Here is a 26490-nt window from a genome sequence, read left to right as displayed (position 1 = left end):
CGCAATGAGAAGCCCACGCACAGCAACAAAGAGTAGACCCCATTCGCCACATCTAGAGAAAGCCCGTGCACAGCAACGAAGACCCAATGCAGCCAAAAATAAATAAATTAATTAAAATAAATAAATTTATCATCTTGTGGCTGTAGAATTGAGGTCCCCATTTTCTTGCTGGCTGTCAGCAGAGGGCAGCTCTCAGAGCATAGCCATGGGGGCTTCTCCAAAGGCCCTCTTACAATATGGCGGCTTACTTCGTCAAAGCCTGCAAGCAGTCTAGCCAACTCTTACAGCTCTCAACTCTGGCAGTTAATTGATTTATTTTTTTAATTTTTAATTTTATTTTTATTATTATTATCATCTTTTTTTTGGCTGCTCCGGGTGGTATGTGGGGATCTTAGTTCCCTGACCAGGGATCAAATTCATGCCCACTGCAGTATAAGTGCGGAGTCTTAACCACTGGACCTCCAGGGAAATCCCTGATAGTTGATTTATATTTTTTTATACCACTACACAACTGTTTCTTATTATATGCATTCACATGTTCAATACTTGCTTAGAAATAAATGAATTAAGAGGAAGCAAACGGAGAACAAATGAATTCTTTAGCTAACACAAACCAGTTACAAAATGGCCCTGAAGGGTAAGTTTTCACTCTGACAATTTTTGAGTTATTTTTAATTAATCTTACTACTTAAACTTTCCACACACATAACTATTTCAGAAACAGAAAAAACGAAGTTGCAAATGCAGCATGGCTGAGTAGGACCCATTAAGAGGCACCATGGTAAAGTTGAATGGGAACTTCAGTATAAAAACATCACAAATACCTCGACCCTTTTCCCTAGCTTTGAAATATGTCACATCCACAAAAAACAATTTCTGGGAGGGTATATGCACTTAGATCAGCTAATTTCTGTTATGAGGTTTTTTTTTTTATATTACACACATCATATGAAGACTCAGGAGTATGATATATCATCATAAATCATTTCCTAGACATTGTACTGTTCTGAGCACTCTAAATAATAAGATATCACTGCATCTCGAAGCTTAATATTTAAACTAGACACAATAAAGCAACTTTTTCCTTCATATATGAATACCTTTTATTTCCTCATACAGAAATAAGATTTCTTTAAAACACTGGCATTTTATATAAAAATGTAAGAAAGATAGGTATAGAAGAGGCGCATGTCCATTTGAAGTAACATTTGACCTCCAACAAAGGTATGTACCATCATCTTCACCAGAGAGCTCTTCAACAATGAGTTGCCCTCCAAAACCAATGTAACGTGTAATAATAGTTCTTATATGAGGTGTGTAGGTTTCAGTGGGTCTGTGAATCTCCTGAAAACTACATGCAAAACTGTTTTACATGTAGATATGTATTTTTCTGAGGCAAGCAAGGGTCCACAGCTTTCAACAGATTTTCAAAAGGGCATATAGCCTTCAAAAAACCCTTAAACAGCAAATAATTTAAAGTACTATAAAACCAAACACAACCACACAAAATCTATGGGATGCAGCAAAAGCAGTCCTAAGAGGGAAGTCCATAGAGATACAGGCCTTCCTCAAAAAAACAAGAAAAATCTCAGGGACTTGCCTGGCGGTCCAGTGGTTAAGATTCTGCGCTTCCACTGCAGGGGGCATGGATTCAATCCCTGGTTGGGAACGAAGATTCCATATACTGTGTGGCGCAGCCAAAAAAAAAAAAAAAACCAAAGAAAAACCCAGAAAAATCTCAAATAAACAATCTAACCTACTACCTATGAGAATTAGAAAAAGAAGAACAAACAAAACCTAAAGTCAGCAGAAGGAAGGAAATAATAAAGTATTATAAAACCAATTCCAAATGTTTATTTAAAAAAATTAGCTACACAGTAAAATGTAGTACACAAAACTAAGCCCCCTGACAAAAAAGAAAGAAAAAAAACAATAACAGGACTTCCCTGGTGGTGCAGTGGTTAAGAATCTACCTGCCAGTGCAGGGGACACGGGTTCGTGCCCTGGTCTGGGAAGATCCCACATGCTGCGGAGCAACTAAGCCCGTGAGCCACAACTACTAAGCCTGCGCATCTGGAGCCTGTGCTCCACAACGGGAGAGGCCGTGACAGTGAAAGGCCCGCGCACCGCGATGAAGAGTGGCCCCCGCTCGCCGCAACTGGAGAAAGCCCTCGCACAGCAACGAAGACCCAACACAGCCAAAAAAAACAAACAACAACCCCCCCCCAAAATCCAAGAACAACAAAAACACAACACAAAAAACAAAACCAAAAAACCCTTCCTTACTCTGATCCCAGAATAATAATAATAAATCAATAAAGGCAAATGTACCATAACTTTGCCTCCTTTAAGTGGCACATTACATTGTCCATTGTATTCTCCCTAAAGAACTAAAAGCTCTGCAGCCTCCACCTTGATAAACTCAGCTATCAGGATCAGAGAATAAAATAATTCCTCAATGGTCCTTCCCGTAAGTTTCCCTGGGTAGTTCCACCTCTACCCTTCAATACAACATATTAAAAGGCATCATACAACTGTTGACAGCAAAACTAAACTTTAATATCTTACATCTTACTTTAAAACATGGAACCCATGGAAAATTCACCACTGTAACTAGAAATAAACTAAACACTCTTGGAGCTTTTTCTGAACAAATCTGTATAGTTTCTACAAGTAATAACATATGCCCTGACAAGTCCCCCAAGAAGTTAACTTGCTATAGATTTGTATCCTTTTGGTTAACGTCCAACATTCAAAGATTTTCACTAAAAGAGCTCTTCTAAATAAGAATAATGTTGGGATTTCCCTGGTGGCATAATGGTCAAGAATCTGCCTGCCAGAGAAGGGGACACGGGTTCGATCCCTGGTCTGGGAAGATTCCACATGCCGCGGAGCAACTAAGCCCATGTGCCACAACTACTGAGCCTATGCTCTACAGCCCATGTGCCTAGAGCCTGTGCTCCGTAACGAGAAGCCTGCGCACTGCAATGAAGAGTAGCCCCTGCTCACCCCAGCTAGACAAACCCCATGCACAGCAATGAAGACCCAGTGTAGCCAAAAGTAAATAAATAAAAAATAAATTAATTTTAAAAATAAATAAATAAGAATAATGTTACAAAATAAAGCTAAAGTACATGTTACAAGTGAAGGGGAGAATAGATACATTGTTTTGAATATAGCCATTATCATAAGTACTAGAAAATGTGTATGAAAAGGTGTTAAAAAGCTTCTAGATGCAGAATCTTTGCTCTGTGAACTCCAGCTGAATTCCACTTTCGTAATATTTTGATTAAAAAAAATAATAAGACCCGGATTAAAAGCAAGTTTTAATTGCCCTAATTTAATTCTAGTCTAAGAAAAATTTTTGTTTTGGCCACACCACACAGCATGCAGAACTTCCCCCACCAGAGATTGAACCCGTGACCCCTGCAGTAGTCTTAACCACTGAACTGCCAGGGAAATCCCTAAGAAAATATTTTTAACCATCAAGTACATTTTATTAAAGCACTTTCATGCAGATTATATCTCAAGTTTTTATCAGGCAGATAAAGTAAACAAAGATAAGCTTACCAAAAAAAAATCACTTATCATTCTCCTACACATCAATAACCAAGTGGAGAATATAATAGAAAAAAACACAAAATCGTAATGGCAATTAAAAAAAATTAAAGCATCTAGGAACTAACATAATGAATGCACAAGACCTTTATAGAAAAAAGTAAAGCTTTAATAAGGATATTATAATTGGATACTCATGTAATAAAAAAAGGAATCTTGATCCCTACCTCACATCCTGCAGACACACACATAATGGATAGTAAATCTAAATGTAAAAGGCAAAACAATAAAGCTTCTAAAATAATATAGGAGAGTTTCTTCATGATCTTGAATAGGTAAAGAAGACCTTAAAAAATACTATCCATAAAGAAAAAAAAAGACAAACTGGACCAAATTAAAATTAAGAGCCTCTATTCATCAAAATCCACCATTAAGAGAGTAAAAAACAAGGGAATTCCCTGGCTGCCCAATGGTTAGGGCTCCACGCTTCCACTGCAGGGGGCACAGGTTCAATCCCTGGTTGGGGAACTGGAACCCCACATGCCGCACGGCGTGGCCAAAAAATTTAAAAAAAAAGAGTGAAATACAAGCCACAAACCAGAAGATGCTGCAATACATATAGTTGATAATGACTCATATCCAGAATACATAAAGAAGTCCTATAGATGAATAAGACAATTAAACCAAAAAAATGGGCAAATACTTAAACAGGCACTTCATGAAAGAAGAATGGTCATCAACTTACAAAAAGGTGCTCAATTTCATTAACACCAGGAACATGCAGACTAAAACCATAATATGATATCACTATACACTCATCAAAATGGCTAAAAAGCAAAAGAGAAAAAAGCAAGTGTTGAAAAAGATGTGGAACAACTAGAACTCTCATATACCGCTAGTGGAATTATAAATCAGTATACCCTTTTTGGAAACCTTTCGGTAGTATCTACTAACGCTGAGTACAGGCAAACTAAAGCTGAATACAGACAAACCACATAACTGAGCACTTCTAGTCATATGCTCAACAGAAATGCACACACTAAAAGATATTTACAAAAATGTTCATAGCAGCACTATTCTTAGTGGTCCAAAACTGGAAGAAACCCAAATATCCATGAAGAGTAGAATGGGTAAATTGTAGTATATTCATACAATGGAATACTACAGAAACTCAACTATATACAACAGAATGGATGAATCTCACAAAGACAATGTTGAGTGAATGAAGCCAGACTCAAGTATATACTGCATAATTTCAATTTTATAAAGTTCAAAAATAAGCTAAATAGAAATCAGGACAGTGGTTATATAGGAGAGGGGGGAGAGGAATAGATAACGACTGGGAGGGTAGGCAAGGGTGGCTTCTAGAATTCTGACATTTTTTGATCTGGGTGCTGCTTACAGAAGTGGGTTTACTTTGTGAAATCACTCAAGGTGTACACGTACAATTTATATACTTTATGTATATTACATCAGTTAAAAGTTTAGAGGAGAAAGAAAAAGGAAAACATACTGGATTCTAGATTTCAGAAGAAGCAGAAAATATAAATCAAAAATTTTAATTTAAAAAGTCACTAGAGCTTCCCTGGTGGCGCAGTGGTTGAGAGTCCGCCTGCCGATGCAGGGGGCACAGGTTCGTGCCCCGGTCCGGGAAGATCCCACATGCCGCGGAGTGACTAGGCCCGTGAGCCATGGACACTGAGCCTGCGCGTCCGGAGCCTGTTGCTCCGCAACGGGAGAGGCCACAACAGTGAAAGGCCCGCGCACCGCAAAAAAAAAAAAAAAAAGTTAATGGATGACAGACTTGGGAAAAGATATTTGAAGAGTCAAAAGTAGACAAGGGACCAACAACTAGGATACACAAGGAGCTCTTCCAAAAAAAAAAAAAAAAAACAACGGCAGAAATCCAATGGAAAATTGAATGAAGATTATAAATAAACAATTCACAAAAGTAGAAACTCAATAGGCTAACAAGTATATGAAGAGAAGCTCAACCTCAATTAGTAAAGAGAAGTATAAATTAAAACAAACCCCAAAATATAAAATACCCCTTTATAGCCATCACATTGGCAGGTACTTTAAAATATTAGATAATACCAATTGCTGGTGAGGATATGGAGGAAACAGGAATTCTTGTGTACTGTCAGAGGTAGGGCAAATTGTTACAGTTATTCTGGGGAGCAATTTGGCAGTATTTAGTGAAACTAAGTATATGTGTATACCCTATAATCTAGCAGTCCACTCCTGAAGATACTTCCCAGAGAAACCCTTGCATATGTCCAAGAGGATTAATGAGGACATTCATCATATAAACAGAAGGACGTGAGAAGCAACCAATGAGCTCATCAGTAGGAAAAGGGTCTGTAAACATGGTAGATCCATACCACGGATTATGCTGCAATTAAAAGAAATCAATTACATATAAATACAGCTACATGAATAGATGTATAAAATCAGCAATGAAAGAAAATTAAGAATGAGACCTATAATAACAGTGCTATCATGTAATTAAAAAGCACAATTTTTTTTAAACATTGTTTCACAGCAAATTAATGCAGTTTATACTCAACTGCATCTTTTTTTTTTTTAATTTTTATTGGAGTATAGTTAATTTACAATGTTGTATCAGTTTCAGGTGTACAGCAAAGTGAATCAGTCACACATATACATACAACCACTCTTTTTTTTAGATTCTTTTCCCATGTCATTACAGAGTATTGAGTAGAGTTCCCTGTGCTATACAGCAGGTTCTTATTAGTTATCTATTTCATATATAGTAGTGTGTATATGTCAGTCCCAATCTCCCAATTTATCCCTCCCCCACCACCTTATCCCCTGGTAACCATAAGTTTGTTTTCTACATTCGTGATGCTACTTCTGTTTTGTACATAAGTTCATTTGTACCTTTTTTTTTTCAGATTCCACATATAAGCGATATCATATGTTTGTCTTTCTGTGTCTTACTTCACACAGTATGACAATCTCTAGGTCCATCCATGTTGCTACAAACGGCATTATTTTTGTTCTTTATGGCTGAGTTATATTCCATTGTATATATGTAACACATCTTCTTTACCCATTCCTCTGTCGATGGACATTTAGGTTGCTTCCATGTCCTGGCTATTGTAAATAGTGCTGCAATGAACACTAGGGTGCATGTATATTTTTGAATTATGGTTTTCTCTGGGTATATGCCCAGGAGTGAGATTACTGGGTCATATGGTAGTTCTTTTTTTTTTAACAACTTTTTTTTTTTTTAAAGATGTTGGGGGTAGGAGTTTATTAATTAATTTATTTATTTTTGCTGTGTTGGGTCTTCGTTTCTGTGCGAGGGCTTTCTCTAGTTGTGGCAAGCGGGGGCCACTCTTCATCACGGTGTGCGGGCCTCTTACTATTGCGGCCTCTCTTGTGGCTCACAGGCTCCAGACGCGCAGGCTCAGTAGCTGTAGCGCACAGGCTTAGTTGCTCCGCGGCATGTGGGATCCTTCCAGACCAGGGCTCGAACCCGTGTCCCCTGCATTAGCAGGCAGATTCTCAACCACTGCGCCACCAGGGAAGCCCAACAACTTTTTTTTTTTTTAACTTTATTTATTTTATTTATTTTTGGCTGTGTTGGGTCTTCATTGCTGCACATGGGCTTTCTCTAGTTGCAGCGAGCGGGGACTACTCTTCGTTGTGGTGCACAGCTTCTTACTGTGGTGGCTTCTCTTGTTGTGGAGCATGGGCTCTAGGTGCATGGGCTTCAGTAGTTGCAGCGCGCAGGATCAGTAATTGTGGCTCGTGGGCTCCAGAGCACAGGCTCAGTAGTTGTGGCACACAGGCTTAGTTGCTCCAGGGTATGTGGGATCTTCCCCGACCAGGGATCAAACCCGTGTCCCCTGCATTGGCAGGCGGATTCTCAACCACTGCACCACCAGGGAAGCCCCGATATCGTAGTTCTATTTTTAGTTTTTTAAGAAACCTCCATACTGTTCTCCATAGTGGTTGTACCAATTTACATTCCCACCAACAGTGTAGGAGGGTTCACTTTTCTCCACACCCTCTCCAGCATTTGTTGTTTGTAGATTTTTTTTTTTTGCGGTAGGTGGGCCTCTCACTGCTGTTGTCTCTCCCGTTGTGGAGCACAGCCTCCGGACGCACAGCCTCAGCGGCCATGGCTCACAGGCCTAGCCGCTCCGTGGCGTGTGGGATCCTCCCGGACTGGGGCACGAACCCGTGTCCCCTGCATCGGCAGGCGGACTCCAAACCACTGAGCCACCAGGGAAGCCCTGTTTGTAGATTTTTTGATGATGGCCATTCTGACCAGTGTGAGGTGATACCTCATTGTAGTTTTGATTTGCATTTCTCTAATAATTAGTGATGTTGAGTACCTTTTCACGTGCTTAAAAAGCACAAGTTTTAAAAGCACACGTTATATAAGTCAGAGAAAGACAAATACTGTGTTATCACTTATATGTGGAATCTAAAAAATAAATAAATTAATACAACAAAACCGGAACAGACTCACAGATAGAGAGAACAAACTAGTGGTTACCAGTGAGGAGAGGGGAGGGGAAGGGGCAAGATAGGGGTAGGGGTTTTAGAGATACAAAATACTGTGCATAAAATAAATAAGCAATAAGGATACATTATGCAGCAATTATTTTATAGTAACTTTAAATGGAGTATAATCTATAAAAATAATGAATCACTATGTTGTACCCCTGAAAGTAATATAATAGTAAATCAACTATATTTCAATAAATAAATAAAAAATAAATGAAAAATGATAACAGCAGACAAATAAAAATAATTAAAAGCACATGTACAAAGCAACACTGTACAATTTATAAAGACATATACATATTTAAGAAGATATACATCAGTGAGTGCCAGAGGGTTTGTGGGGTAGGAAGGGAGAAGGGGGAATCACTATGAAGGGGAAAAGAAGTAAAATAAGTAAAGTAAAATGAGAGAGGCCTTGAACAGCCCATCGATGACATTATCCTGATAACTGATTAGAAATTTTGAGTAATTCAACTCCCTGTTGTTTAGGTCCCCTTAAAAAAGCTCACTCTTCGGGCTTCCCTGGTGGCGCAGTGGTTGAGAGTCCGCCTGCCAATGCAGGGGACATGGGTTCGTGCCCCCGTCCAGGAAGATCCCACAGGCCGCGGAGCAGCTGGGCTCGTGAGCCGTGGCTGCTGAGCCTGCGCGTCCGGAGCGTCTGCTCCGCAACAGGAGAGGCTACAACAGTGAGAGGCCCGCGTAACGCAAAAAAAAAAAAAAAAGCTCACTCTTCTTATGAACCAAGTTACAATAATATAAATTAACCTACAAATAATGGAAGTGTGCAGTCAGCCTTCTACTGATAACTTTAACCTGCCCTAGTTATGTCTCAAGAGAAACTTGATGTTAATACAGATTTTACAGCTTCTCAACATCTCAACCTGGAAAGATAAAAGAATTTGTATATCCTTCCATGTGAGTCCTTGTGATTCATTCATGTTGTAGTTTAAGTTTCCTTTCAATCAATCCAAGAAGGAGCAGTGTGACCAAGCAAAGCAGGTTCCAAAGGCAGGAAGCAGAAGCAATATGATGCTATGCAAGTACCTTTCCGAACAGTCCCTTCTGCTGTTGTAGGGCTTTGGGGCAACCCTTCAATGTAGGTGGTTGGCAATAAGTCTGCTGAGAGAGGCTGACCTTGGAGCTTTTGCAGTCTCTCTTGTACAGCACTGGTCAGGTCTACATAAGCCTCATCAATGCTGGCACGTTCAATCACAGCAAAACGAGACATTACCTCCATCACTTCCACACTGGCTTCCCGGTACCTAAGAGCATGAGAGCACAATATACTCACACACATACAGAGCAAGGAAAGGATGCTCTATTGCAGTAGTTGGTGTTCTTTCACAGACTCTTAAGTATAATCACTCCAAGGTATTTTTAAGAATAGTTGATAAACTAAGTATATATATGTTTTTGCAAATCATATTTTTATTTTTATAACCTGGCATCTCAGGTTAATTATTAAAATAATAATTTTAAATTACCAGGTCTTTATTAATAACTCTCTGGTCTACAAACTTATTCCTAAATTTTCTAAAACTGCCTTTGTTCATTATTTGATGAAGATTTTAAGAGTAAAATAAATGATCCAGTTTTAAGTTGGTGGCATGTGGCTTTTCAAAATCACACTCTGAAGTCAACTATATTTCTGGGAAGTTACACTGTCTTTCCCAGCATAAAATTCTATTCAATGCAACGTAGCATATGTCCATTAGCTGAATTAATTCTACTTTAGGGTTACAGTATTAATCTTCAGTCAAATCTGTCTTCTTTTCTGGCAATAATCCCAATGTGAGGTTGGCTATGACACTCCACCTTTAGACTTCTAATTGATAGGTGAATTCAGGGGTATCTCAAGTCCCAAGTCAAAGCATGATCCCTACACACACCACCCCACACAGTATAGTGTACTGTGAGAACGTGGAGATCTGAAAATGAATCCTCAGTCTTCCACTTCCTAACTGTGCGAACTTAAATTATTTAACCTCTCTAAATTGGTCCCTCATTTGTGTGTGGGGGTGGGGGTGGGGGGGGATAATACTAGAACCTTCCTTATAACAATGTGAGATTTAAGAGACACTGCCAATGAAGAATTTAACACAGTGCCTGGCATATGACATATGTTCACTATACACTAGCTATTAGGATTATTATAATGACTGGGGCTTATATCTACCTCTAACTTGGCTATGCCTATACTAATGCCTCCCATTCCAAGGCTAACTTTCTAAAATCTGGGCAGAGATCGCTCAGTTCAAAAACAGAAAAATTAAGCTTCTTTGGGACTGTTCAGTTCTGGCAAATAATTCTAGATATTGCACTAGAATGTGAGTTTGACTCAGTCTTCTCTGGAAAAACTCTTATTAGTTTCACAGTCAATTTAATTACTTCAAACACTTCAGACTTTTGGCCTGAGAACATGGGAAGTGGAATTAAGTTTTAATTATAACAACCAATTGTTAAATAATTAAGGAACTGAAAGGGTATTAAGGGTGGCAATTATTATAGGTAATAATGATTCCGAACTGTTCCTAAAACGCAATATTAAAATCTGTTTTCATTCCACACTGAAAATTTAGCTGACTAAAGGGAACTTTTTCAGATGTTATTTACATAAAACGAATTAGAAACATGAGTTCCTAGCCTCATGAAATGCTTCCAACTCTTCCATTCCCCTTAAACAAGCTTTTCTTCTTACTTGGTGAGGTTAGCTTTTCCATGGGACTCACGAACTTGTGCCAGTAGAAGATCTGGACATAACTTCTTAGCATCTTCTGCCCACATGTATCTAGTGACCCCAAATGCACGAGCTTCATAACTTACTGAAATGATTCTAAGGTTAGGAAAAAAAGGGGAACAGAGAAATATTACATGATCACAAGCAAAAATAATTAAAATTTAACATGATGAATAGGTTATAAACATAATAGTATAAACTTTTTGGTCACTGATGCTACTATTCATTCTCAAACATAGCAGTTCAGAATCCCCCAAAACAGGACCTAGCATAGTGCCACGTATTCTTTTTTTTTTTTTGCCATGTATTCTTATAGATTAAAACAGTAGTTGAGAGTTACAACAATAACTATGATACATACCCACCACCCTTCCATGATTTGTACTGTGCAACTGCACAAGGTTTATTCTTCAAATGAGGATTTTGCCGCTGTTCCACTTGAACAAAAAAACAGTCCATGTCCACTAGAGTAATTACCCGGTCTTGTCCATTAGCCATTTTTCTGTAAGACAATATTTTATGGACAGTTAGAAAGGATATTGAATAAAAAGTGCCAAAGAAAATTATACTTCCATTCTTCCATTGTTGAATTACCATAAGCATGGGAACATGGAAACTAACAATAATGAAACAGGCATTTTCATATACTGCTGGCAGGAAAATAATAAACTGATACAACTTTAGAAAGGTAATAAATATTGAAAGCTTTAAAGAATACCCATCCCCCCAAAGAATTGAACACTTCACAAAAGAAGATATACAAATAGTCAACAGTCACATGAAAATGGCTCAACATCATTAGTCATAGGGAAATGCAAATCAAAACCACAATGCAGGCTTCCCTGGTGGCGCAGTGGTTGAGAGTCCGCCTGCCGATGCAGGGGACACGGGTTCGTGCCCCGGTCCGGGAAGATCCCACATGCCGTGGAGCGGCTGGGCCCGTGAGCCATGGCCGCTGAGCCTGCGCGTCCGGAGCCTGTGCTCCGCAACGGGAGAGGCCACAACAGTGAGAGGCCCACGTACCGCAAAAAAAAAAAAAAACCACAATGCACGTCAATGGAGGGATAAAGTCAACAGTTAATCTAGTTGACAGACAAATCTCAAATATAAGTTCAGGGAAAAGAGAAGCAGAAAATGATATATAACATCAAAGCATTCATGTGAATTTTTAAAACTTTTTATTTTGAAATACTTTTACACTTACAGAAAAGTTGCAAATATAGTAGGGTTCTCCTATACCCAGTTTCCCCTAAAGCTAACATTTTATACAGCACAATTATCAAAACTAAAGAATGAACATTAGTATAATATTCACACTACAAACTTTACTTGAATTTTACCAGTTATTCCACTAATGTTCATTTTTGGTTCCAGGATCCAGCTTAGGATCCAGTCTTAGTCTTCACGTCTCCTTAGTCTTCTCCAATCTGTGACATTTCATGTTTTTCATGACCTTGACACTTTTGAAGGGAACTACTCAGTTGCTTTGAGAATGTCTCTCAGTTTAGGTTTGTCTGATGTTTTCTCTTGATTAGACTGAGGTTATGCATTTTTAGCAAGAATATTATGGAAGGGTTCTGCTTTTCTCAGTGTATCATGTTGGGAGGTACATGATGTCACTGTGTGTTAATACTGGTGATGTTAAGCATATCATTTAGTTGAGATAGTGTTTGCTAGGTTTCTCACTGTAAAGTTACTATTTTTTCCTTTCTTAGGAGAGATACTTTGAGACTATGCAAATACCCTGTTTCTCCTCAAACTTTCAACCACTAAGCACCCATCAGTGGATCTGGCCTGTCACAATTTGTGATGTTCTAAAGGTGATTTTCTACCCATTCATGTAAATTTTTGAAGACAAAAAGAAAACAATACTACATACTATTTGTAGACAGACATATATAAAGGTATGGATGCTAGACTGAAAGAACAAACCTTATACACAATGAATACAGACTAACGTTTTCATTTAACATTGTTAGAAATCTAAAAGGATTCAGTAAACTAAAGCAGTGGCTCTGCAAACTTTGCTACAGATTAGAATCACCTAGGAACCTTTAATACTATTGATTTCTGGCTTCTACCACCAGACATGTAACTTAATTGGTATGGGTGTGACCTGGCCATCATGATTTCTAAAAGCTCTCTCTAATAAGCTCTCTCTTATGATTTTTATTTTTATTTATTTATTTAATTTTGAAAGAAGGCATCGGGGATTAGAAGTTGGGTGCAGAATGGCTTCATTTAAAGAAAAAGAGAAAAAGGAAGACAATAATCTTTGGTTTATTATTAAAGAAAGAATTCGTGTGTGTGTGTGTGTGTGTGTGTGTGTGTGTGTGGTACGCGGGCCTCTCACTGTTGTGGCCTCTCCCGTTGCCCAGCACAGGATCCGGATGCGCAGGCTCAGCGGCCATGGCTCACGGGCCCAGCCGCTCCGCGGCATATGGGATCTTCCCGGACCGGGGCCACGAACTTGTGTCCCCTGCATGGGCAGGCGGACTCTCAACCACTATGCCACCAGGGAAGCCCTCTATCATGATTTTTAAAAGCAGAGATTGAAAACCACTGACTTAAAGTAAATAAGATATTTGTGGAAACACAGTAATTCATGATTTAAATATGAGAGAACACAGGTTATACAGTTGAGTAAGCACTCAACTGTATTCTTTTTTTTTTTTTTTTTTTTTGCGGTACGCGGGCCTCTCACCGCTGTGGCCTCTCCCGTTGCGGAGCACAGGCTCCAGACAAGCAGGCTCAGCGGCCATGGCTCACGGGCCCAGCCGCTCCACGGCATGTGGGATCTTCCCGGACCGGGGCACGAACCCGTGTACCCTGCATCAGCAGGCGGACTCTCAACCACTGAGCCACCAGGGAAGCCCAACTGTATTCTTTTTTTAAAAAAGTATCAAAAATTAACATTCACCTTGAAAAAAGTGTCATGCAACTACAAAGCTGGAAGATTAGGGAAAAGAAAACGATGAATTCAAAAAATCAGAGTATTCAAGGCATTAATTCCTTACAAATTCCACTCACCTAAAACAGGCAGAACGTAATACTTTAAACATTTATAAGTTAAAACCATAACATGCCAGAAATCACTTTACCTTGAAGTGGCTTTTGTACAGTCCTGGAACAGATAACGCCAAAGTAAAAATAGTAAATGCATTGTCACACACACACACCCAGGTAAGTACATTAGATGCAAACACTAGAAGTGGAGTATGAACAGGGAGCAGTGATTTAAGTAGAGCAAACATTTCCTAAATATACAACACCAAAACGGATATTCAGATTTTAACTGTTTTAGTTTTCAGTTTATGTATTTTGCTGGAGAAAGCAAGAGTTTTTTAAAGATGAAAAATGAAACATACTCTCTGCCAAAACCCTCCTTTGGGAATAAGGATTACACTGTTTTGAAGTCATATAAATATTATATACATATATGATATACATATATATTTCATATATATGATATATGTAGCACTTCAAATGATCAAAACTGTACAAACCTTCGGTATTTGCAATTATTCATCATTAACGATCTCGATTTACCCCAATCTTTAAAAACAAGTTTGGTGCCAATCAGGTGATAACACACCCAAGGAAAATACGTACAGGTGAAGAGGGAGGTTTAAGAGCTACCATTTTCTTTCCACAAGAAAAATCCTCTTAAGAGGCAATACCAGGGCCTTTTCTCTCTGTGAGCAAGTATTTCTATTTCATGTAATTTCGGCCCAATGTTGTCCCCAGTCACTGCTATATTATACAACCAATAGCCAAGGCAACATGAAAAGTCTAAAAACAGAGATACAGAACTGTTCTAAATTCTCTTACCAATGTGACAACACTTGGCAAAACCGCCACCAGCGGACGCCACCGATGCTGGACTCGGTGTCCACTGGAAGGACGATGAAGTGGTCTTGAATATCCGTCTCCTTTCCGGGAACGGATCAGTCGGTTTCGAGAGAGATTTATTCCCGGCAACGACAGAGAAAAGGACCTAAGCGCGCTGACGATCCTCGCCCTGGCAGCAGCCGGCACAGCCGGGCGGGTCCAGCCTTAGCCACCGAGATCTGCTCACAGCCTTTCCGACAGTTATTCGCCGCGCGCGCCGCCGAGGGCCGTTGACGCGCCTGCGCACCGTGGCCCCTAAGTCTCTCGCTCCGCCCACCAAGGAGCAACAGTCAAAAGGAAGTCGCCACTTCCGCGGGCGCATGCGTACTGGAGGGTCGGGCGCGTGCGCAGCGCTGGCTTTTTCCCGGCTGGGTCTTGCTCGCGCTCCTCCTCCCGCTCCCCACCGTCCCCCTTAAGCCCGCCGCGGCCGGGTACCAGCGTGTGGTCCCGCCAACGGAGCGATCCGTGCCTCGTGCTTCCGGGACGTCCGTTGTGCGCGCTTGCGGCGCGTGGCACTAGTCATGTCGATGGATCAAGTGAACGCGCTGTGCGAGCAGCTGGTGAAAGCGGTGACGATCATGATGGACCCCAGCTCCACCCAGCGCTACCGGCTAGAAGCCCTCAAGGTAGCTGGAGTCTGTCGCCCCGGGCCTGCTCCGAGACCCTCCCCCAGCCCCAGCAGTACCGGCGCAGCCCAAGACCCTGGCCGTCTCCCGCCCACGCGGCCCCTGGACCTCGGTCCCCAACCCCCGGGGGCCCTCCCCTCGCCGCTTTCCGCGCCTCTTCCCACTCCCCGCCTTCTGTGCTCGCCGCTCCTGCCCTTCTCCCGGGACGCTGTCGTCCCTAGCTCTCTGTGGCCGTCTCATCTCACCACCACTTCCCACTGCCCTCTCCTCCCCCCTCGCCACTTCTGTTTGCTCTTCTCCGTACCACGACTCCCTCCACAGCCTGCTGCACCCACTTTATTCCCTCAAACCCCACATCCCTGCATCCCCTCGCTTTCCCGTGGCGCACGTGTCCAGCCCATGTCCAACCCGTCCCCAACACCGGCCACATTCTTTATAGTCTCCGCTGCACTAAACGTTTCCTTGCTGACCCACTCCTGACCCGCCCTAACCGAGCTCCAGCCCCTCTAGTGCCCCTTAACACCCTTACACCTCTCCATAACCCACTTCTGTGTCTTGGGTATTTCTGGCCTAATTCTCACCCCACCCCTCCATGTTTTTTATTGTGTGATATTCTTAGGCTTTGCGCAAAGATGAACTTCTACCACTTACTTTGCATTTTCACAAGGGTCTTTTGGTTTCCTGAAAGTAGTTTTCTTGAGTGTCGGATGCTCTGCTACCGGGACTGACTCTTGTAGTGTAATTTGGGAATGCTAATACAAAACCAATGGGGATGCTAATACAATTCGAGTTTATTCCCCCATCAAACAATGTATGTGGGCTGTGAGAAATGACCTCTAGGAAGAAATATTTGTGCCGTGTGTATTTTAAGAGATGTAACTTCATAAAGTGGAGTGAGCATCACTTGGAGGAAACTTTACAATATATAGATGTATGCCACAGGATTTGGAATCAGAAATATTTGGGTTCTATTAGTTTCTCTTTTACTATGAAATATTAAAGATAGACACAAAAGTAGAATACTGCAACGGTCTTGTGTATACCCATCACCTGAACTCAGCAGCTGTAAAGATTTTACCACATTTGCTTTATCCCTCCCCCCACCAAAGGTTTTTAAAGCAAATCCTAGAAATTGTCATTTTACCTGTATACTTCAGGGGTATATCTCTAACAATTTTTTACTCATTTATGTCAAATTTATTTTTTCTAACACTAATTGGCCATTGCATGGGAAATCTGGAACTATCAAAGTGAAAGGAATGTTTATCAGTTCTTTATTCATATAATATTGATCTAGATTTTGCAGCTTAAAAATATAGCTCAGGGGCTTCCCTGGTGGCGCAGTGGTTGAGAGTCCGCCTGCCGATGCAGGGGACACGGGTTCGTGCCCCGGTCCGGGAAGATCCCACATGCCGCGGAGCGGCTAGGCCCGTGAGCCATGGCCACTGAGCCTGCGCTTCCGGAGCCTGTGCTCCGCAATGGGAGAGGCCACAACAGTGAGACGCCCGCGTACCGCAAAAATATATATATATATATATAGCTCAGGTTGGAGTTGAAGATGAAGTTTTCTGTTTTTAGTCCACACTCTCTCTTGGCTCCTAAGGGAAACGCTAACTTTTCTTCTTTTCAGTTTTGTGAGGAGTTTAAAGAAAAGTGCCCTATATGTGTCCCTTGTGGCTTGCGGTTGGCTGAGAAAACACAAATTGCCATCGTCAGACATTTTGGCCTTCAGATCCTGGAACACGTTGTCAAGTAAGGAGCTTTTGGACCTTACCACTGAAGTGTGTGAGAGAGCAAATCTTTATTTAGTGTATAACTCATAGAGGTACTGTTTAGGTGAGTAGAAAAGAGCAATCCCCAGGGAGAAAGGAATGATTCCTGAGAGGTTATCACAACCTCACGGGAGCTCTCATTCAGAACTTAACCTTTCTCAAGTTTCTTCATCTGTGTAAAGTGCATAGTACATACTAAGCATTCTGCAAGTATTAGCTCATAGTCATTTAGCATTTATTGAGCTCCTAATATATGCCAGCAGACCTCAGATTTTTTTAGAATAATGCAGTGTATAGGTAAATGAATCTCTGATTAGGCAACACGCCTTTAATTTCTTTTCTTTTCTTCTTTTCTTTTTTAAGTTTGAGTGTGAATGGCAAATTCTAAGCAAGATTATATGAGAATAACTGAAAACCCTTCCTAACTTGAGTTTCCTACTCCCAGTGCCTATCAGAAGCATCAGCTTTTAAGATTTAGCCACAGTTTTTCTGGAATTGTGCTATTACTTTCCAGTAATTTGGGAATTACTGAACTGAAACCAGTTCAGAAAGGAAGTTAGTGTTTTCAAATTCTATTTTCTTCTGAAAATCAGCTACATTTTCGCAGTTGTCCCAGGTACATATTTGCTTTTGGTCTGTCAATAAAATCAAGGAGAAAAGCTCATCTGTGCACAGATCCTGTGTGGATTCTAATTAATGGACTGCTGCGTATATAAAACTCTTTTTTTCTGTTAGCATTTTGGTTAAATGTGGACTGTTTCTGTCCATTCTTTGAAGGATACCAAAATCCAAAGTATAGTTTCTTAGTGAAATCACCAGCATTATTTTAACACAGGAATCAAAGCTAATCTGTTCTGAAGAGAAGACTTCTAATTTAGTTCTGTTGACTTTATGCATTTTGGTGGCCAGGTTTCGGTGGAACAGCATGTCTCGATTGGAGAAGGTCTATCTGAAGAACAGTGTCATGGAGCTGATTGCAAATGTAAGGAATGGTTGGTTGGAAGTCCTGTGTTTCCGAGGTAGTTTAGACAAACTGTAACTTTTCCAATGTAGCATTTGTGTAAAAATTCACTGCTTCTACATAGGTCAAACAGCATGCTTTATATAATATTAAATGTTACCTTCAAGATAAAAAGAACCACCGTCACTAGAAATCACAGTTCATCACGTTTCTCTTACTGGATTTAATTAATCCCTTATGTGTTGACTTCTGTTTTTAAAATTATGAAGACAGGGCAGAGAGATTAAACATTTTCAGCAAATGAGTAAGAGTCTTAGATTAATCAATTCTAAATTAGATTACACTTTGCTATTTGTTTCCTTTTATTCTAAAGTGAATTACTTTATGATATTAGCAATAAAAAATATGCTGAATGAGTTTGACTCAGGAGTTAGAATATGACTTTGAACATGTTTAGAATCCATAGCCTTTTATGTTCTGTTTCACAAAGGGCATGAAAATGGGAATTCACACCCCTTTACGTCCCCAAAGTCTAGTGTTGTTAATAGAAAAAAAAAATTCCCTTCAAAATTATTAACTTAGCTAGCTAAGGATTTGTATTTTATTAATTCTGGGGAAACTTGATAGAAGTCATAATTCATTAGTCTTGATATCAAACTTCAGAGGAGAGTCCCAGTAATGGTCTTTCTGTATCTTCTAATACTAGAACTATTGGTAAAATATTCAGTTACTCCTTATTGTCCCACTTTATCAGCCTTTCCATGTGTTCCTTATTTCCATACTTTTCCACCCTGGCCCTCTTACAAAATGAAAACAATCAATATGAGAGTCACTTCAGTTTGTAAAGGAGAAGAGCAGTGATGTCTTCCTTGCTCCATGAGACAGCCATTTTATTAGCTGATGCAACCCTCTGTTAAGCTTTAAGTGGGAAGGATGATTAGTGAGAATTCAGGACAGGTGACTCAGATATGGAGAACAGGTTTGTTTATTCTGTTTAGTTTAAAAGTAGGCCTGCTCATGAGTTTCATACACTTTTACAGCCCAATTTTTTCCCTTGAATTCAGTCTTGCAGACCTCTTAATATCTCTTATTCTTTTTCAGGGAACACTGAACATTTTGGAAGAGGAGAACCATATTAAAGATGTTCTGTCTCGAATTGTAGTAGAAATGATCAAGCGGGAGTGGCCACAGCACTGGCCTGACATGCTAATAGAATTGGACATTCTTTCCAAACAAGGGGTATGTAGTACAGCTGTATCAATTCAGGGTTTTTTTTATTTATTTTTTGTTTTGTTTTTGCGGTACGCGGGCCTCTCACTGTTGTGGCCTCTGCCGTTGCGGAGCACAGGCTCCGGACGCGCAGGCTCAGCGGCCATGGCTCACGGGCCCAGCCACTCCGCAGCATGTGGGATCTTCCCGGACCAGGGCACGAACCCGTGTCCCCTGCATCAGCAGGTGGACTTTCAACCACTGCGCCACCAGGGAAGCCCCAATTCAGGTTTTTGTTTTTGTTTGCTCTTCAGGATGTTTTTGGTTGGTTTGTTTGTCTTGTCAGCAGAAAAGAGCCTTTGGTCATATTTATAATGAAAAACATATTTCAGTTTCATTTAACTACCTTCTCTCTATTGGTATAGGAAACACAGACAGAATTAGTGATGTTCATCCTTTTGCGACTGGCAGAGGACGTAGTGACCTTTCAGACTCTACCCCCTCAAAGACGAAGGGATATCCAGCAAACGTTAACCCAGAACATGGAAAGAATCTTCACTTTTCTACTTAACACACTTCAAGAAAATGTAAACAAGTACCAACAAGTGGTAAGGGATAAATACCACCTCCCTAAAGTTCTGTTTTCTAATATGAGTGGGTTTGTTTGTTTTTTAAAGTTAATCCTTTAGCAAGAAACTAGGGTGTTCAGTTTAGTAAACGGAACGGCTATTTTATAAGCAAAAAAGAAACAAAGATGACAGGAAAAACTGGAATTAATTTTCTAAGAAACTCAATTCAGTGAGTTTCCATACCTACCAGAAAAAAATAATTCCTTTTATAGTAAGAAAATTCCTAAGAAAATAGTATAAAAATGAAGATTAATTTCTTTTTTTGTTGTTTAATTTATTTTTAAAATTTTGGCCATGCCGTGCAGCTTGTGCGATCTCAGTTCCCTGACCAAGGATTGAACCCGGGTCATGGCAGTGAAAGCACCGAATCCTAACCACTAGACCACCAAGGAACTCCCTGTAGGTTAATTCTTAATATTTGAAACCCAGATTCCTGATAGGTCAGGATAGTATCCCTGTTAAATTTCGATGTCCCATTTAGTCTTGGTCCCTTTTGCAGTGGAAACTGTGCCAAGTTTTATTAATCTTGATTACATGATTCCTGGTATTTCTTCCTGATGAGGTTTTTCTTCTGCAGAAAAAGGCAAACCAGATACTGTCTTTCCAATCATTGTCAGTTTTAGCAGAGAGCCTTTAGAAGAAGGCTGTGTGAAAGTTAATCTAGTACCATGGTTCTCAAAAGGAGGGGCGATTTTGCCCCCCAGGTTGTCACAACTAGGGGTTGCTACTGGCCTCTAATGGGTAGCCAGGCACGATGCTAAACATTCTATAATGCCCAGAACAGTCTTCCAAAATAATTTTCTGACCCAAAATGTCAATAGCATTGAGGTTTCAGAACCCTAATCTGGAATCCTCATACATGCTTATTTCACACAAAAAAAATCATTAAAATTTGGGTTGCCAGGGGTTTTCTGCCCCTGACATCTTCCTTAAGTCTATTTTCAGGGAAGCACTAGATACTAACACAAATGATGACAAGGTACTATTGGTGTCAGGGTAGGGAGAAACTCACAATGAATACCTAATATATGCTATATACTTTTTCTTTTTTTTTTTAACATCTTTATTGGAGTATAATTGCTTTACAATGGTTATATACTTTTTCTTGCTTTACATGTTATTTAATCCTCAAAACAACCCTAAGAGAAAGTATTATCTCCATATTATGGATGAGGAAACTGAATTTCAGAGAATAATTATTGAAGATCCTCTAATAAATGATTATAGTGGAATTCACACCCCATTCTTTTTAGCAGAATGGACTCTTTCCCCCCACATATCTCCCTGGGATTTTACAAAAGAAAATATCAAAGTATTTGCATTTAAAAACCTATGTGTATTGAGGGTGAAAGAAGTTGGGTTTTTTTTTTGGCCGCGTTGGGTCTTCGTTGCTGCACGGGCTTTCTCTAGTGGCGGCGAGTGGGGGCTACTCTTTGTTGCGGTGCTCGGGCTTCTTATTGCGGTGGCTTCTCTTGTTGCAAAGCATGGGCTCTAGGCGTGCGGACCTCAGTAGTTGTGGCTTGCGGGCTCTAGAGTGCAGGTTCAGTAGTTGTGGCGCCCAGGCTTAGTTGCTCCGCGGCATGTGGGATCTTCCCGGACCAGGGCTTGAACCCGTGTCCCCTGCACTGGCAGGCAGATTCTTAACCACTGTGCCACCAGGGAAGTCCAAAGAGGTATTCTTTCCATTTTCCCCTAGGAGATTTAATCCCTAAGAGACACGAACAAATTATGAATGCTTCAGTGCCCTAGAAATCTAGCCAACATGCCAGAGCAGGGCCGATTGATGATGGTCTGACACAAGTTAGAAATACATCCGCTGGTGTTTTTCTTTAGCCTTGGTGTCCATTATCTCCATCCGTTAAACCAGGCTACCAGGACCAGAGCACACCAAGGGACATCTCTTGTACCTGAAACTTCTCAGTTTCCTCATAGTTCCTTCTCTGCTTCCATCCCTTCACCTTCCCACCTAGGGAGTAGGCTGAATGGTAAACAAGGATGGGATGAGTAGGCTTACTCTCCCTGTCCATCACCTGGCGCCTGTACTGGTCCCAGGGGGCAGGAGGATAGGATCCGGATGGGAATGCAGGATTTGTTGGAGGAGATGGTGAAGGCTGGACTTGGCTGTTGTTGCCTGGATCCCTTTCCTTCTTGGGCAGCATCAGTAGATGCTGGTGAGAGGGTTCTACTCATCTCTGCCCCATTAACACCGCTCTTTGACCACTGATGGTGAGGGCTTAATACTTGTTCTTTGTTAGAAAAATTACTTTTTGAAAGTTGAGAAAAGGAATTGTAAAACAAATCCTTTATGATGCTAATGGTGGTAAGTTTTTAAGTACGTCAGGAGTTGTTATTCCTGCTTGTAAAATTATAAATTGTATAATTTACTGAACAGACATTATTTTGGTCTACTTAGCATTTAATATTTTTGTGTTTGTGGTTTTCCTACAGTTATGTCCCTACATACACGGTCATAAATTGTACTCATTTTAATTTTGTTTCTTGCTTTTTTCCATTAACATTACATCATTTCAGTATACCTTTGCTAGTTATAATTTGTCTCTATTTTAATATAGAAAAAATACTAATACTTTGATTTAAACTATATTTCTTTCATCACTAGCAATGTTGAGCCTGCTTCATTGTTCATCTGTTAGTTGTATTTCTTTGTAAACTGTGTGCGTTGAAACTGTCTTTGTGGATCTTAATGTTCTAGTAGATTTTGTCATATTGCTGAAACTAAAATAACCTGTCCTTCTTTGGGAGAATATCAGTTTTGTATTCTTAGTAAAGTTGTATTCTTTTCCAAGATTAAAAGTTGAGTATTGGAAAATCATTGTTCAAGGGCCTAGATTATGGGGGTGGAAAGTTATTACATAGCCTTTTGCTCTTTAAAAACATTTAGATCCTTATACTTCTTTTCTTTCAGAAGACAGATAATTCTCAGGAGTCAAAGGTAAGAGCTCTTGGTGGAGTTGGAAGGAGGCTTCTTTGAGGCTTTCAGGTACAGGGATGCATATATCTAGTGGAGGGTGACCTCGGCCTTGGTTTTTTTTCGTTTTGCTTCTTTTTTTGGCTGTGCCGTGCGGCTTGTAGGAGCTTTAGTTCCCCGACCAGGGATCAGACCCATGCTCTCAGCAGTGAAAGCAAGAAGTCCTGTCACAGGACCGCCAGGGAATTCCCTCAGCCTTGGTTTATTTGATCACTGAGCTATGGTGGAAGGGAGTTAAAATGATAATATCTGAGATTTGTTGAAGGATGTAAAATGGCCACACATGCCAATATAGTTGTACTGATGGGCATCAAGAATGCCATCATTTGATAAGTGTGTGTATCAGAAGAAAACCTTTGAGTTGCCTATCAGTAACAGTTGCATGAGTACATTTTATTGTTTGTTTTTCTTTTTAGAATTAGAAAGTAGAAGGAGCTTGGGTATAATCACAGCTTTCTTGTCTGTTAGTGAGGACTTAATGGCTAAAAGTTACTTCTTTTCATGCAGGCCCAAGCAAACTGTCGAGTAGGAATTGCAGCACTGAATACTCTAGCGGGCTACATTGACTGGGTGTCCATGAGTCACATTACTGCTGAAAACTGTAAACTCCTGGAGATGCTGTGCCTGCTTCTGAACGAACAGGAACTTCAGCTGGGAGCAGCTGAGTGTCTTCTCATTGCAGTCAGCAGGAAAGTAAGTTACCACTTCACACTGACTTTGACAGTCTCTGAGTGACGCATATGTGTGTTTAATTCTATGTTGTGGTGAAAGACATTTAAAGGTTTGGGTTTTTTTGTTTGTTTTTTTGTTTTACTTGACACCAACTTAATTACCTGCCTCCAATCTTTTGGACAACAGTTTGCCGATATCCTAGGAATCCATTGTCAGGATATATAGAGATTTGTAGGGCTACTTGGTTCTTGAAAGAGCTGTGAATCTTGGTACTTCATGCTTAAGAAACTATATAAGCGTAATGTTAAAGTTTAAAACTCACATCGTGTTACGTCAAAGCATTGTAGAAGGTGACTCTACTGGCTTTATAGCTGTCTTGGCTAACAAATGGGATTGTGACTCTTCTCCATAAGAGTGTTATTTTCAGATGTAATTTATTTTGCTTTCATATCATCATTATTGCCCAACACATTTTAAAATATAAGTCTTATCCAGGTTTGGATTTAAAGAGTTTTTTTTCAGTGTTCAGTTAGCCCCAGGGCTATGTGAGAAATTAGGAAGTCAGTATATTTGATTTTATAGGTATAGAAGTTGTTAGTACTTGGAGGTTTTTAATAACATAGTTATTACCTGTGTTTCCCTAAAATCGGGTCTAGGGCAAGTTGGAAGACCGGAAGCCCTTGATGGTCTTATTTGGAGATGTTGCCATGCATTATATACTCTCCGCTGCGCAGTGAGTACCTTCTTTTCTATGTGTTTTCTAATTTCTTTGTCATTTTTGTATCTCATTTGGATGTATCTGAAGTTCCTGTTTGACTGTTAGCAGTCAGTTGACTGTGTTTTTAATAGGAAAATCAGGCACTCTTAAAGGGACTTTTTCACCTTTTTGAAGATCTTATGCTGGAAGTAAGTTGTGGCTGTTGACTCAGCATCCACTCACATTCACAGTTTTCCACATTCTCCCCAGACAGCTCATCTCCTTGGTTCTCTTTGTGTGCTTTTGATGATCCCTGAGCCTCCTAGTAGCCTTGGTGACTAGGCCAGAGAATGCTCTGAACTGACCAGAGTATGTCCCAGGGCCTTCCTTGATTGCAGAACTCGAGACACTCCTCCCTCTCTCCTTGTCAAAGTAATCAATGCCTGAAGTGCTGAGGCTCTAGGAAGCAGCAGGAACAATGTGGTCAGTGTGGAATATGTGTATAAATCCTGTAAAAACATTCTATGTCCTGAAATAGTGACTTCTGCTTATTTTCTTCTAATCGCTCTGAAAAATGTTAAAGCATTTCCTGATATGTTTTTCTTACCAGGGAGTCAGGTAGAACTGTGTATTACAGTAGTTGAAACTGTCACAGCACCCATTTTTCTTCAATACTCTTTCTTCACTTTTGGTGCCAGGGACAAATGAAAAGATGTGAGACACAGATATATTACTTAAAATTTCTTACTGTCCATTCTAACATAGCTTTTATGATGGCTCTTTCCTATGGATACTACAGGTCTGTTTTTAAGGAGTCCTGTTAATTAAATTAATAACATATCTTTTGGGTGGCCACTGTAGTTACTGTTTTCAGGGCCCATTTCTTAGTTCCCTAGAGACTATGACATTCACACTGAGGTGGCCTATCTCCATTTGTGCTACTGGTACTTGTTAGTAAAGCTGTGATTCAAACTCAGACTTCAGAGCCTGCACTAGAAACCATGATGCCACTCTGTCTTTCAACATCACTAGAGCCTAGGTCTTTCTTACCCTGAGGCCCATGCTTTTTATGTTATACTGCACACCTCCAGAACACGCTAATATGGCTGCTGTCTACACCAGTCCTTATTAATTCTTTTTTTTTTTTTTTTTTTGCGGTACGTGGGCCTCTCACTGTTGTGGCCTCTCCCGCTGCGGAGCACAGGCTCCGGACGCGCAGGCTCAGCGGCCATGGCTCACGGGCCCAGCCGCTCCGCAGCATGTGGGATCTTCCTGGACCGGGGCACGAACCCGCGTCCCCTGCATCAGCAGGCGGACTCTCAACCACTGCGCCACCAGGGAAGCCCCCTTATTAATTCTTGTTAGTGCAAATCGTCCTACATCATTGTAGGTCAGGTTTTTCCACCAAATAATCTTTTTTTTTAATTTAAAGGGGTATTTGCATTCTAAAATAGCACATAGGTGATTACTGATCTGAACTAAATGACTTGGAGAAATGAGATACCAAGTTACGTTTTTAATACCATCTTTAAAAAAAGATTTTGTTTTTTTAGAGCACATTAAGGTTCACAGCAAAATTCAGGGGAAGGTACAGAGATTTCCCATATATTCCCTGCCCCCACGCATGCATAGCCTCCCCCATTATAGCCATCCCCTGTCAGAGTGGTACATTTGTTAGAGCTGTTGAACTTACATTGACACATCATAATCATCCAAAGGCCATAGTTTACCTTAGGGTTAACCTTGCTGTTTTACATTTTATGGGTACGTTCTCTGAGTTTCAACAGACGTGTAATAACATATATTCATCATAATAGTATCTTACAGGTTTTTCACTGCCCTAAAAATGCTCTGTGCTCTGCCTGTTTATCCCTCCTCTCCCACCCAAACTCCTGGCAACCGCTGATCTTTTTACTTTCTCCATAGTTTTGCCTTTTCCAGAATGTTGTATAGTTGTAATCATATAGTATGTAACCTTTTCAGATTGTTTCCTTTCACTTAGTATCATGCATTTATAGTTCCTACACGTCTTTTCATGGCTTGGTTAGCTCATTCCTTTTTACCACTGAATAATATTCTGTTGTCTGGATGTACCAAAGTTTATTTATCCATTTACTTACTGAAGGACGTCTTGGTTGCTTCCAGATTTTTGCAGTTATGAATAAAACTGCTATAAACATCCGTGTGTAGGTTTTTGTATGTTC

The 26490-nt window shown here is 40.3% G+C and overlaps 2 protein-coding genes across 7 annotated transcripts in view; one reads left to right on the top strand and one right to left on the bottom strand.

The window, feature by feature from the left end:
- POLH (DNA polymerase eta) overlaps positions 1-14948 on the bottom strand; it is a 29726-nt gene extending 14778 nt beyond the window's left edge. For 2 of the 3 annotated variants that reach the window (XM_060307828.2, XM_060307829.1), the window contains exons 1-5: positions 14672-14948; positions 13942-13964; positions 11202-11342; positions 10802-10936; positions 9148-9365 (exon numbers count right to left, since the gene is read on the bottom strand). In XM_060307828.2, coding sequence (XP_060163811.1) covers positions 9148-9365; positions 10802-10936; positions 11202-11338 — 490 coding nt within the window. In that variant the 5' untranslated portion in view covers positions 11339-11342; positions 13942-13964; positions 14672-14948. The remainder of the gene's footprint in view (positions 1-9147; positions 9366-10801; positions 10937-11201; positions 11343-13941; positions 13965-14671) is intronic. The other variant, XM_030870611.3, reaches the window with a different exon arrangement.
- Positions 14949-15059: 111 nt separating this feature from the next.
- Positions 15060-26490, top strand: part of XPO5 (exportin 5) — a 45581-nt gene continuing 34150 nt past the window's right edge. For 2 of the 4 annotated variants that reach the window (XM_060307827.1, XM_030870605.2), the window contains exons 1-8: positions 15060-15357; positions 16988-17109; positions 18039-18111; positions 19192-19329; positions 19725-19907; positions 22855-22881; positions 23425-23610; positions 24246-24322. In XM_060307827.1, the coding sequence (XP_060163810.1) occupies positions 15253-15357; positions 16988-17109; positions 18039-18111; positions 19192-19329; positions 19725-19907; positions 22855-22881; positions 23425-23610; positions 24246-24322 (911 nt within the window). In that variant the 5' untranslated portion in view covers positions 15060-15252. The remainder of the gene's footprint in view (positions 15358-16987; positions 17110-18038; positions 18112-19191; positions 19330-19724; positions 19908-22854; positions 22882-23424; positions 23611-24245; positions 24323-26490) is intronic. The other 2 variants (XM_060307826.1, XM_030870606.2) reach the window with 2 other exon arrangements.

Source organism: Globicephala melas, chromosome 11 (assembly GCF_963455315.2).
Source record: "Globicephala melas chromosome 11, mGloMel1.2, whole genome shotgun sequence".
In the NCBI taxonomy this organism is placed as follows: domain Eukaryota; kingdom Metazoa; phylum Chordata; class Mammalia; order Artiodactyla; family Delphinidae; genus Globicephala; species Globicephala melas.
This window is presented reverse-complemented; position numbering and strand designations above follow the sequence as displayed.